The 14,280-nt window shown below is 41.3% G+C and overlaps 1 protein-coding gene across 7 annotated transcripts in view; it reads left to right on the plus strand.

Moving 5' to 3' along the window:
- The window catches only part of klhdc8a (kelch domain containing 8A), a 64,950-nt gene extending 54,019 nt beyond the window's left edge, over nt 1-10,931 (plus strand). For 5 of the 7 annotated variants that reach the window (XM_014337161.2, XM_014337163.2, XM_014337160.2 and 2 more), the window contains 3 exons: nt 4,407-4,508; nt 5,129-5,277; nt 8,560-10,930. In XM_014337161.2, coding sequence (XP_014192647.1) covers nt 4,407-4,508; nt 5,129-5,277; nt 8,560-8,613 — 305 coding nt within the window. In that variant the 3' untranslated portion in view covers nt 8,614-10,930. Of the gene's footprint in view, nt 1-4,406; nt 4,509-5,128; nt 5,278-8,559 lie in introns of all 7 variants that reach the window. The other 2 variants (XM_005933496.3, XM_005933497.3) reach the window with 1 other exon arrangement.
- The last annotated feature ends 3,349 nt before the right edge of the window (nt 10,932-14,280 follow it).

Here is a 14,280-nt window from a genome sequence, read left to right on the forward strand (position 1 = left end):
TCTGCTGCATCTAACAAAGCAGCACTTTCCTTTGTTCTGCTAAAGCTCGTACAGCTCAGGCAACATGAACAATAACCACAAATGATGCAGTCCCCCCGAGACCTACTTATAACAAACGAACTCCCATGTTGTGACTGTGATTTATGTCCCGCTTGAGATAATTTAAAAAAACAGAAGGGACTAAAACATAACAAAGCAGATGGAATGAAGCAGAAATGAGAATAGAGCAAAAGTGGACTGGCTTCTTAGACCAGCTTGTAATTATTAGAAATGACAGAACATCATAGTGAGATACATTCTGTCCAAAAGGATCATCTGTGCGGTCAGCAGTCTGTAAGATTTCAAACGTGACATACGCAAGCTATCAAAGAGCGAGAACCAATCACCATCCCTTTCTAGTTTTAATCATGAGGGACAATTACAGAGGAGAGCCACAGACGAAATTACCACCACACAGACTACAAAGCCCAGTCTTCAGAGAATCGCTTCATCTCCTTCATTCCATTGTCTCGCTCTCTCTCTATCTGAAATCCTCTCTCTGTGTTTTCTCTCTCGTTCTCGCCTCTTTATTCTCCTCTGCAGTCTCCCACCAGAGGAGAATAATGCATGCTGGTGTTTTCCCCGCATCCTACAAAGAAAATCTTGGCGTGAAGACTTGTGTAATCCCTCCAAAGCAAATAGGAACGAGGCCTGCAGTTGCAGCTCAGTCTCAAAGGATTGAACCACAAGTCTGTAGAAGGATGTGTTGACACAGCTGTAATTTAAAGACAAAAACCCAGCCTGCAACACTGTAAGCACTCTTTGAAAATCAGCTATTACTGTCTGAATTCTTTCTAGATTGATGCCTGTTTTTATGAATACAAATATAGAAGAAAACATCAAAGACGAGGTTATAGAACTGCCCTTTTGTAATGAAGTCTTTAACAGACGATGTAGTGCAGTGACGAGAGATATTTTTATTCAACCGCTAAAAATAAAAAGCAGACACAGGAAATGCACTGTGCTCTGAAGTGGCTCGTTTTCTTTTCATTTGGCCATTAATTGAAATTAGCCCAAGTTTTGTAAAGACGATTTACATATCACTACATGAGATTGTTTTGCTGTCATACAGCACTTTTGTTATATAATATTTCAAAATACATCCTACAAAAATGACCCAGTATTACTGGACTAAATTACCATCATTTACCAAAATAACTAATCTTCTTAAGGTTTAGTTTAATCAAAAGACTCTGTTGCTGCAGCTTAAATGTCGATGATTCAGAGCATACATCCAGAATCTTTCACAATGCAAAAATCAAGCAGTTTTTAGATATTGCTTTGGACAATTTCTGGTGAATCAGGTCAGGATATTTTCCACAACTGTCCTTTCTCACATGCAGCAAACAGCAGGAAATAATCTGCTTGAGATGTCTTTGCACTGGTATGGTTGGTACAATACTAGAATATCAAACCCAGTACCAACACTTAGACTACTTGATGCCATTTTGACACCACAGGGGAAGAATGTTTTTTCTTAATACAAAGATAAAAATAGTACTGGTCTGGATGTTATATGGCATTTTTCTACTTTCGTGGAGGACTCAAAGCACTTTTTACACCATGCCTCGTTCACCCATTCATACAAGCATTTTTTTTATGCCTAAGTGTTGTCGATCTAACGTTCACACTTCAATGATCAAAGAGCAACTTTGGGTTAGTTTCTTGGCTGAGGATTCTCTGGCATGCTGCCACAGAGCAGCCAGGAATCAAACCACCAACTTTCCAATCACTGGATGACCTGCTCGACCTCCTGAATACAGCCAAACCACCAATAACAACAATGTCAGTCACAGGACTGTACTTAAGTTGTCTGACATAGTGCCAAAAAATACAGTAACATAAGTACAGCCCAAAAGAATAAAATAAAATAACAACCAATTGAAAACAATATTGTGAGGTTGTCAGAGGTTGTTCCGCGCTCGTCATGTCTCATTGCTGATCAAATAGAGTTGGTAAGGCTGTCGTTAGTGGCTGGGGGAGTTTTTCCTGCCTCAGTCACACTGTAGACACATATAACTGTATTATCCTGTTTAATGAACACCGTCTATTAATCGTACTACTGTAATAATAATAGATTGCTAGTGTGACTGTCAGTAATTGCTGGCTACTGTTTATGTGTTTGTATGTCAGCTGGAGGAGGCAGAGGCGCCACTCTTGATATCAATACTGTTGCAAATAAGTATTTAATCCAGTAGCTGTTTTTAGTCGTGATTAGTACCTGAGTATCAATGGTTTCAGCAAGAAAGCTCAGTCAGACTATTGAAATTTGCACTGACTTTGTACTGTAGAGCTGGAACACTAAAGCTCCATTAACATCTGATCCAAGTCTGTTGGACATTAGTGTTATGAAATGACTCACATACAGCCTTAAAGCTGTGATTGTGTGTGAACATTTTTTAACAAGCAATTTGATAATAAGCGACATAAAGAAGCTAAAGCTTTTCTGCTTATTATGCATCACATTATTCAACATTACAACCATGTTTTGGTGGTCTAACCTGATTCCTGACTATAAATAACTTCTGGGTTTTTTTGAATTGCACAGATGATGTTCAACACCAAGACAGGATTTTTTTGCTATGGAGAAAACAGAACAGAGTGGACGGCCAGCTGTGATCTCTGCTCTGTTCCCTTTAGTTTAACTTAACCAGGCTGGAAAGAGAAGCACGGCTCTTCATTACACACTGCTGCAACACACAGCAAGACTCACCATCTGGCTTCTTATCTCGTTTTCATTCTCTACCTCTGTTTGTCGCTCTCGACCTTGTCTCTACCTCTTAAAAAGATTGAGTAGGAAGAAAGGGAGAGAGAGAGAAAGGAGAAAGAAAAATGGTAGGAACAAGGCAATGCGGAAGAGAAGGTAAAGAAGGAGAATGGGGAAAAAACAAGTGCAAAGAAAAAGCAGAGAGAGAAGAAAGGTGAGATAGACAAAGATAAAGTGTAAGACATTCCTTTTCTCTCCTGTTCTGTCTCTATCTTTTTAATTCTCCCTCGCTTTCCTTCACTCCCTAATGAAGTTATCTGTCTTCCTCTGTCACGGTTTTCTCCTGTCTGGGTTTTCTTCAGATAAACAAAGCTTGGCAGCAACAAAGCCTGAAAGTAAAATGAGAAGTTTTTGCAGAATCTGTTGGGGAAAGAGAAACATTGTTTTCATGGCTGAATTTCCATTTCCTGTTACTATCAACTACACATTTTATCATCGTGAGTGCCGCAGATGTCACTTCCCCGTGACAACCACATCAGACAGCACTGAAGAAAACACTGTCCGTCTTAAGTTTTGGTGATTAAGGAGATTAAATTATAAAGTCTTTCCCACCTGTGACCTGTCTGATGATTTTAATGTTGTTACCAATATTTTAGGATTAAAGCTGCCAATAGCTGTTTGATGGTGGATAAGAATTAGCGCTCAATTAACCCTGCACCTGCGTTCAATTCCCAGCAGTGAGGCTTCAGTTTTGAATGCAGTGGTGTTATTGACACAATCAAAAAAATGTGTCCAAAATGCTGACTTTAAGTCATTTGATTACATGTAATTTTGTTACATAAGTAATAGGTGTTGGATTTAAAAAGGATCTGGTTAAATGGTCTGAATGGTTAGTATACATTCAGATCATACCAACCACAATTATAAATATATGTGTAGATGGTAAATGGACTGATTCTTATATAGCGCTTTTCTACTCACTGCATGCCATATCACTGTTTTCAGTGCCTTCCGACTAACATTCATACTCCGATGGAAGCATTGGAGAGCAACTTGGGGTTAGTTTCTTGCCCAAGGATATTTGGCATACAGGCAGGGAGCTAGGGATGTACCCACCAATGTTCCAATCAGCAGATGACCTGCTCCACCAACCTCCTGAGCTACAGCCCGATAAGGCCTCCTAGATGCACTGAGGACTGAAACAGAACAAAGTCTCCCAGCAACTTGAAAGCTTGGCAAATTACCTTACCAGCTCTGCAGTGAAATATGATGATATGACGGCTATGACAATGTTTCCGGCAGCGTCAGCCCAAATGATAAATGTTTTTTCTTTTTGACTTTTTCAGTGTCCTAACACACATTCAACTAGACTCCCTCCCAACATTATTTTGACCCTCCTTTTCTCCCTTCCTGTACTTTGAATTCGTTATAACCTTTTTCTGTCCTTGTTGCCTGTGTGTGTGTGATCCTTGTCCTGGCTGCAGCTGCCTTGTGGGTGACCTGTTTGGGTAGGTCATCCTCTGAAAACTCAGCAGCATCCTATCTCGCTGAAGGTGGACTACGGTGCCACCAGACTTCACCTCATCTACTTTATGAGCTTGTGCACACACACAAACATGCTCACCCCAGCTGTCGCTTGTTATCATTTCCCTTTTTTCAGGCACCTGGCTGAAGTCAGAGGAGACAGTGGCGATGAAAACAAAGAGAGCTGACTTTGCTGCTGCCTTCCTGCGTGGACGGATGGTGGTCGCAGGAGGACTTGGTAAGAGAGATTAACTGCAAACTAATTTCTGCTGATCAGCTTGATTGAAAAACCTACACACAAGGACTTGATGATTTGTAATCACTTTTTACTGCCTGAACACTTTGGATTACTGGGCTTTAGATAGTCTGAATAAATTATCAGTGGCAGTTTTGTTGGCAGTTTTGTTAACTAAGCAAAATCCTGAAACTTCTCTGTAAACATGAGCTTCCCCCTGAGAAATCTCCTGCACACCAGCAAGTATAACAAGGCCTCACAAGCAAGTTCAAACATTTGATACATTTTACTGTAACAATCAAGAGAATCATTATCTCCATTTGCAGTAATGTATACTGTAATTTATACTGGCATGGCTCTCTTGTGGGACCTCCATGCCCTTCCACATGCATACATGAAAAGCCAAATACCAGGACAGCAGTAAGAAGATCCCAACACAGTACAGAGCAGCCATCAGTGACACAGATAAGACATTCAGTCAGAAACAGAATGAAAGGACATGTTGGGATAGACGTGGGTTGCAGACTAAATACATTTTAGTCTTAGCTTTGTAAACTGGATGTATAGAGGACTAGAATAAAGCATAGAGATTATTAGCTGAGCTGTTCTTCTCCATTCTTTAGGTCATGAGCCTTCAGCACTAGACACTGTGGAGGCCTTTCATGCTCATAAGAAGAAGTGGGAAAGGTTGGCTCCAATGAACTTCCCCAGATGTTCCGCTTCTTCTATCGTCATCAGAGACCGCCTCCTGGTAGTGGGAGGAGTCAACCAGGTACACATGGACTTAGTATAAGTGGAAGGGTTATGTATAGTCTGTAGAGTAAACCAGAGAATAGTTGCATTACCTCACCGCTGAACAATCAGGACAGCTGTTGGTATCCATAGTGACAGATGCTGTCTCTCATAAGCAACCCACAGTTCACCTGTTTATTTGTTTCTAAACCTCAGCAAGCAGCTGTGATTTCATGCCGAGCGGCACTCTGTGGTGAAGGACTAGTGAGGAGTAATACTTTCTGAAAAGGACCTTAACAGTCTGACTACCTGCTCACTGCACATCTGTCCCATTGAGATAGAGCCTCTGCTGATCTGAGCCTGCTTTACACAAAATAGCTGTAAGTGGGCTGAAAATAACATCCCCGCTCACACTGGTATTATTAGCAGATTCCCTATCCAGTTAAAAAGATCTTTATTTGCATTTCCATGCATTCTTCTTCTTGTCAAAACTTGGTGACTACATTACCCACAATGCAGCCATATTTTTTTTGCTTTTCCTGCTCCAGTGGCATCACCTGAGGACATTTGTCAGACTTCACGCAGCTCCCTCTGGGACCTCAAATGACTTTTTACAAAGTTTTTCCACACATGCAGTAGTACTCCTTGTTACCTGTAAACAGACTTTGATGTGTAAAAGCTCTGGAGTTTCCCTTCGAGCGCACTTTATAAAAAGCCTTTTTTGAAGTAATGTGAACAGAAAAACAAGCAGATCTCTGTTGTGTGTCAGGTTCTGAATTCAAATCCACAAAGAGCAGCAAAAGCTCCCCTGGCAGGAACTCCACTGCTTAAATAGTGAAAGCAGAATTATACTATTTAATATCAGGTTCATAGTGAACGAGCTCACTGCCTTAGAGGCCTAGAGACCAGCCAAATAAAATCCCTCATCTGATTGCTTTGGTTGTTATAAGACTGCAGTGTTAACTTGTAGTTTGCATGAAAGATGCAGACCGGACTCACCTTTTACTCTTCAAGCTGTATTGGAACTTGAAGATGTTTGACACACGACGGAAACAGAGCATGTAGAATTTCAGTGTAAAAGTAACAAAGCAAAACCAACATTTTTCACTGCAGATCATTTATCTGGGTTTCAGGAGCTGGGCTGCCCTCCAAACACTCTACTTCGAATGATGCATCTATTAATTAACGTCCATTTATTTTTGTTTCACTGCTCCATCCTCCCTCCCCCTCTTCTCCGATGTCACCATCTCAGAGGTATTGGAAGATTTGTCATCCACATTTGGGGTTGGGATCCTCGGTAGTGAAAAGGTTGACCCACCTCTAGGCCTGTGTGACCTAACTCTGTATTTAATAAGGAAAAGGTTTCGTTTTCAAACACCACAAATCTATTAACCGCAGCATGCATTTAAATGTAGTTTTTAATTTAGCGGTGTTATATTACATCACGTACTCCACTAGTATTTATTTGACTTTTAAATAATCTGTCTGAGAATATATGTAGACTCCAAATCATTCAACCTCTGTTAATATGAGTAAGAAAACAGTATTAGCTGATAATAAGCAAATGTACACTGCACATTAATGGGAACCATTTGTCAGTGGAGCAGATTGTGAGATTCAGTATTCAGCATTTTTCCAATTATTTCCAATTAAACAGCAGTGCAGTGTTTTTCCTGCGTAGAGAAAGACCTAAAAGATGTTTTAGCAGAACAAAAAACACCAACAGTTCTTTTAATAACCAGTTTTTTTAATCGTACTCTTGATGTATTCAAGTATAAAAGACAGCGAGACACATAGAACTGTTAAATAAAGTAATACACTCACTGATCGACGCAAAATGACTGACTTGCATGTGCAGTCACGCTCCCGCCAGCCCCATCGGAAGGCTGAGTCCGATCTGGAAAAAGGCCACAGTATTACTTCTAACTATTTACCTTTAAAATAAGTCCATCTCTTGCTTTGTCACCAGTCTGTGGTCCTGAGCAGTAACCTGCTCTGTAAAAGCAGCTCCAATTCACGAGTGATAGCCTGTCAACACTGAAGTGGACCGTGCTACCAGCAGCCTAGGAGGAGCGGACATGTCCGCTGAAGGTAGTAACTTTATTTCAGGTGAGGGAGGAGGAGGGTCAGGTAGCAGTCAATAACAAATTTATAGTCAACACAGTTGTATCTATTTTTATGCCCAGTTTCCAGGTTACGCTTGGAAAAGGTTAAACTCAGAATGGCATGGTAGTTACAGACATTGATCAGTTTTGACCATTTGATTAAATCCTGGATGGAGGAGATAGGATCTGGAAAGAGTACATTTAATAAACATAGCATCACTAAATGGAAAAAGGGGCACATTATGTCAGTGAAGGCAGGCCGACAACAGCAGAGCCACATCATCAGCACTTTCATACCTGCAGTCCAAGCTGCACCATCTGCTGGCAAGAACGAGCGACGCTTCAGTAGCAGCACATACACAAAGTTCAAGCCGGCACCATATATGCTTTCAACTGTTTCAACAGTCCGTGTATCACCAAATCTGATGAGGAGCTTCAGTCAAAGTCAAAAAGACTTTATTTATCCCCAAGGGGCAATGTAAAGTCCTGTCCTCTTCTACGTACTGAAGGTTTAGATTTAAATGTATGCTTCCAATTCAGTTAATAGATGAAGAGATTGACAATGAAACAACACAACAGCACAAGTGCTTCATACACAGTCACAGAAATAAGCAATAAATACTCCTTAGACTGGCTGACGCAACTCACTAAAACAGCAGCACATATCTTAGCTAGTTTTTGCTTATTTTTCTTCATTTTTAGTGTTTTGTTTTTAGCTACTAGCACTAAAAACTGAGGGTTTTATTGCTGTGTTGAAATTTTGGACCAGTCTAGAGATTAATTCATTCACACATTTCCAGACGCTGTCAGTCATTGATGACAGATTCGAGTGGCTTAAGAAAGTCAGCCTGTACATAGAAAATTGAGCACTGTGTAAAATTGTTGGAGAGGTTTTGTGTATAAAATGTCTCTTTCCCAGTTTTGTAAGTGCAAGCTGAGCCTTAGCTAAACATTGTTTCTGTTTAGCTACCAATTACCTGAAAGTGCAAATGGTTCATCCACGTGACAGACAATATTGGACATTTTAGAAATTGTGACACATCCAAAAAGATCATATTACATTAAAATGCTGTACATATTTACTAAGAATGGGAAGAAAAGTAAATTATTACATTGAAGTCAGGGACCAAATGTGTATTTTAATTTATTTCATATATCTGGATTTAGTTTCTATGGAGACATCTCTTCACCCTTTGACGGCCAGTCTTTTCTTTCAGGTTCCCAGCTCGGCACACGAGATCCTCTACATTAAAGAAGAAGAGTATCTGTAGCCTGTAGCGACTGACGCCCAGATGATCGCAGATGAGCCGTGATTCCACTTCCTCCTTCCCGAACACCCGTTGTGACTGTAGTGCAATATTTAAGAACCATCACAAACACTGAGAAATGAGTGCAAGTCTGGCTGCCTGATGTAATGTATCGGATAAGACTGCCCCCTGCTGGGCGTAACTGGCACTGAGCCCCACATGTCAGCACACAGATGCACAATGGAGGAGCTGGCTCTTTCTTTTTACCGAGCTGATCCTTGATACCTTTATGTATGCAACACTTCTACATTGTACACTGTAGTGCATACTTGAGGAAGGAACTATTTTGTAGCTATCGTGTCTATTCCTGTGGACAGAAGATACGTGGAAGATGTATTTATATTGCATATATAGCGGTTTCATATCTGCATTCATTTGATTTACGTGTAGCTTGCCGACTATTGAGTAAGGGTAGATTTCAATTTAGCTAAATGACACAACTGCAATCCTTATCTCTAATTTAATATGATCTAGAAACAGTTGAGTGTTTGGTTAATAAAATATTCAGTAACAACATTTGCACTGAATCAGTCAACACTGAGTGGGAGCTTTGCCTTCAATTATTTCTAGTGTAATGTGTTGTAGTAATTACACTCAGAATGCTGTAATAAAACTCCTCTGTGCTGTAATAGTGCACATTTGTGGCCAAATGTAACACTTTGCATCCATGAAATGAGACTTGTGTTAAATAACCGTGTTTTTTGTGGTTAAACTAGTTACTGAATTGCTGTTATAAGCAAAGGAAGGAATCCTGTGGGACTTACAGGATGATTGTAGACGTTTTATTCCTGCAGCAATACACTTTCTCTGCGTTTTATAATGTTGTGTAGTGCAGTAATATTGTAGTCGTCTCACTCAGGTTATGTTCTAGGTTGACTTTTGTTTGTCTGTTCTTGTAGCTAACAACAAAATCATCTCTTTGGTTTATGTTCTGTGACAGATGATTAATCTGTGGAGTTTTTATATTAATTGTGATGACAGTTCAGCCTTTGCAAAATGTTATCTCAGTCTGCACCGTGATCATGATCAGTCATCGTTCCTACACCCGATCATGCCACACTATAGTGTAAACATGTCATATTGTTATATTCAGTGAAATAAAAGTTTGTATTACACCTTTTTCCCCACAAGATGGCAGTGGTGACACATCATTCTGAGCCTACACAACACATTACAGCTGCATCACAGGCGGTCGAGGTCCATTTGTTCATAGAGACACGTTAATAGCCTCTTCACATTTAAAAAAATATTTAATTGCTGTTAAGAAATCTATTTCACTTTTGTTCAGTTAAAATGACCAGAAATACTGTTGATAACGTGGATGTGCATATGTTTGCTGCACAGCCACAGTGCAGATATCCTTAACCCCCATTGAAATGCCTTGAAATTCATTGTGTTTTGGTGGAGATGCGTTTTTATTATTATTATTATTATTATTATTGTATGATGATTCCAATTACTGTTGAGCCTCTTTGAATATTTCCATGTGTTTGTGTGAAAAGTAATAAAATAGGTAATTGTGATTATGTAACTAAAATAATGAAATACAGTTATATATTATATTGTTTACTATATTTAATAAGACTCAGGTCAAGTTTTTTGCACCACTGGACTAACAATGACAGCAGCAGTCTGATACGGTGATTCATAGTGAAGAAGATCTTTAGCATATGAAGTGTAAGGTGTCGACCCTAGCTTTATCCCCGACCAATCAGAGGATGTCATTTTAGTTGATTGCCAATATTTCTCCCAAGTCTTGGCAATCAGGGAACAAAGGAAATAATCAGTCTAATTAAAAACTCACAGACAAACAAGATTAAGTCTGGTTGAGTCTGTTTTGCCTGTCTTCAAATACAGTTAGGCTTTAGATTTAGAACTCAGGTTAAAGTAAAAGGTAAACCTTATATCTTGACTGTTTTCACAAGAAAAAGAGTCAAAACAGTCAAAAACTGTGAGCTTTGCTCACTGACTGGGACAGGTGGGAGGGGACAGCAGGGAGACCAGGTGCCTGGAAACCACCTGCAGCGATCCTAATCCATCTGGTAGACAGTATGGCCAGCAGAAGGTTGTTACCAGGGACAGCGACTTCAGGTCAGTGCCCCTCAGCAGCTCAAAGGAGGGTGCTGAAGGGCGTCAAGGACCTAGCCTAGGTCCCATGGGGAAACCGAGGCCACGGCCCGCCTCTGGCTGGGACTGCAGGAACTGCAGGATGGCATCCGCTGTAGTCTCTTGGAGGTCCACTTGTGGACCGCGCACCTGAATATAACAATCCTGAGCGAGGGAGTAGGCAGCCCTGGTGCACGGGGCTCCTGCAGCTCTAGCACATGGGCTGGCAGCCCTGGGTATGGAATTTCACCCTCTCAGGGGCTAGGCAGCTGCCAGAGCCCTGTGGGGAAGGGATAGGACAGAGATCCGCTCGCCTGGGACAAATATGTCCTTCCGAACTGGGAGCTCCCATAATGTCCCGGCCAAAAGCAGCAGAATGCCGAACCAGAGTATGTGGAGCCAGAGGGGGGGCCACTGGATAGATAGGGTCCTACAGCCATCCTGCTGATCCACCATTGCCTGTGAGACACCCACTTTTCCCATCTTTGCCCTAGGCATGTCAGGGAAGTGGAGACCAGAGTCAGCATCCTCCTCCTGATATCCACCCTACTGTCTCCTGCCCAAGGACAGGGGCAAGGTAGGAGCCGCTGGAGGATAGGCCTGGCCTCCCAGCAGAGGGAAACTGCAGGTGGATGCCCTGGGTCATGAGCACAATGCGAGATACACCCCCAGAGCAGACCAAGCCACTCTGTGCTGCCCGGCAGAGAGGGAACGGCCAGAGGAAAGCCAAGCCTCAGCTGCACATGCCTCCCCGTTTCTGGTGCATGCAGATGCTATGTCTGTAAAAGGTCTCCACCTTTGAGGTCCCCAGGGCCCTATGCTGGAACCTTAGAAGCCATCTGGTGTGTGGAAGACCTGGGCTCCCTTCTAATTGCAGAGCGCCTGAGCAGGCCACTTGTTATCTCTTGTATCTCAGGCTGTCTCGAGCCTGTTGCAGGAGTTGGGCTGTCCCTGGGCCAAACATGACTGCAGAGTCGACAGACAGTCTCATCAGAAAGTCCTGGTCGTCCAGCTGGAGCTGGGACTGAGAGCCAAAGATGGCACCGCAGCACCCACAAAGAGGCCAAGGCGCTACCTGTAGCGATAGCAGGCTCCTTCGTGAGGGAAGCCAGGTGAGTGGAGGCAGCTGCAGATTGCCTATATCGCTGGGGTCTCCAGAACCTGCGAGACTGTTGAAACAGGCTCCCCACCACACACACTGTCACCACACACTAAACCACATACTGTACCAAACCCTGTACCGCACAAAGTACACAACCACTCACTGGAACAAGTGCAGATCAAGTGTCTGAGCCTCCTAAGACCCAAACTCTTTCATGGCATGCATTTTTAATTTCTCTTTGCTATTTCGGTTGAGTAATCATGTGGAAAACTTTTTATTTGGTGTCTGAACACAGCAGCATTTTTCCTGAGTACAAAAACAAAATGAGAAACAACAATTGTGTCCCTTTGAGCAATATGGCTCAATTGAAAGATATTTGAAAGAGCAAAACTGAGTATTGTTATCTTGACAACCCAAAATGTGATGTCCCCATATACATATGAAAATGTAACAGACTGCAGAGATAGTCTCAATATGATAGAGACCAGAGAGATCATCCAGCTTGTTATCAGCGCTCAGTTCTAAATCTTCTATCTCTGATAGTATAAGAATCCATTAATCTCTATAGAATTGACAGGATCACTGCTGACGGGTTTTTAGAGATGATGCTTTTTCAGGTAAGGCCTTGTATATTCCAGCAAGACAATCCTAAACTGCATACTGCATCTGTTACAACAGTATGGCTTTGTAGGTAAAAGAGTCGAGCTTCTGCCTGTAGTTCACACCTTTCACCAACTGAAAACATTTGGAGCCTCATGAAAAGAAACATATGACAAACAAGACGCAGAAGTGTTAAACTGTAGCCTGGATCAAAACATAAATGGGATAATTTCCTTCTACCAAAAGTCCAGAACTCAGATCTGATTTCATTTTTCAGATGTTAAAAAATCTGAAAAATGAAATCACAACCCTGTGTTTGTCCCTCTGTCAGCAATGACGCATACATTTCATTTCCATTTTCATGAAGCAGCTGTTGGTTTATAGCATTTATCCCATGAAGGACACAATTTTTTTTATTGTAGCCATTACCTTCAAATGCTCACACATCATTTGGTTGAGTTGAATTTGTGTTAAAAAACAATATGATTTAATAATAGAAGCTTGAGTGAGGGTGAGTAACTATTAAGGATGCAGACTAATAGTTCCAAAGAGTCATTGTACTGATTTACACTGTTAAACATGTTGTAGACAGCTCTTTAACAAATGATATATTACTTATAGTATAGGTATGCAGTATAAAGACACACTGTTTAGCCACACTATTAAAGCACACCCTTGCTTTATATACATGTCAGCAGCTCAGACCCATAGGGGCATGGAAAAAGATTTGATAGGTATCCGGTGTTATTCGACACCATGACTTTGTGGAACCTTTTGTTTGTTTAGGTTTGGGGCCGGGCCTCTGTGAATCAGACATGTTCCTATTCATCCAGCAGATGCAAAGTCACAGCAGAATATTACAAGTCTGAATGTCAGCATAGTGCCTTAGCTTCTTTGTTGTGCGTCCAAGATGTTCTTGAGCCTTCGTACACTGTCATGAGCAGTATTGTCCTGCTTGGGGAGACCACTCCTGCTGGGGGTGTCCTTACCATGTTTTTGTTCTGTAACATATGATTTGGGTATTACATGTGGTTTTCCAATAGAATATCATAAAATAACAGTAAATAGGACTTTTATATTCTATTTGAGAACTCAAAGGATATTCTTTCTATACTTTTTGTACATGAGTATTTTTTATGTAACATTCACATTGCAACAGATGCATCTGAGACCAATATGGGGTTAGTATCTTGAATGGAGACGGGAGCACCCAGGAATTGGATCACCAACCTTCCAATCAGTAGATGACTTGCTCCACCTCCTAAGCTACAGCTACTCAGCAGTTTACACCATGAAGCCTAAGCTACTTCCTACTATCGGTTCACCTGGTCTCCTTGGGATTTACTGGAACTATGTCATGAATTTAATATCTAATACTTTAATAATAAAAGATAGTTTGAACACCCTAACATGTACCTTTTAACTAATGCTGCTTTAATGTTCCCATCCTTTTTAGCCAATGAAATGGAGCAAACAGCTGAAATCCATACTTCTACCAATCCTCCACCATAGCCTACCACCACACTGGTGCTCGTTTCACAGGACTTTGCAGTGGATGGAATCAGGCTCAGGCCTGGGAATGCACTTACACTTTTAATGAATGCACATGTTACTCTGTACAACTGTGTAACTCACTAGTGTGCTTTTAATAGTCAGACAAAGCAGCGCTCTATACAATAATCTGTATCTGATTCTGGCCACTACGTTATTTATAGTGAAAACAATACAAATCACCAGATTTACCATTTCAAGACTGGATACACGCACACACACACACACACACACACACACACACACACACACACACACACACACACACACAC

This window comes from Haplochromis burtoni, unplaced genomic scaffold (genome assembly GCF_018398535.1).
Source record: "Haplochromis burtoni strain Fernald_Lab_line unplaced genomic scaffold, NCSU_Asbu1 Contig_97, whole genome shotgun sequence".
NCBI lineage: Eukaryota > Metazoa > Chordata > Actinopteri > Cichliformes > Cichlidae > Haplochromis > Haplochromis burtoni.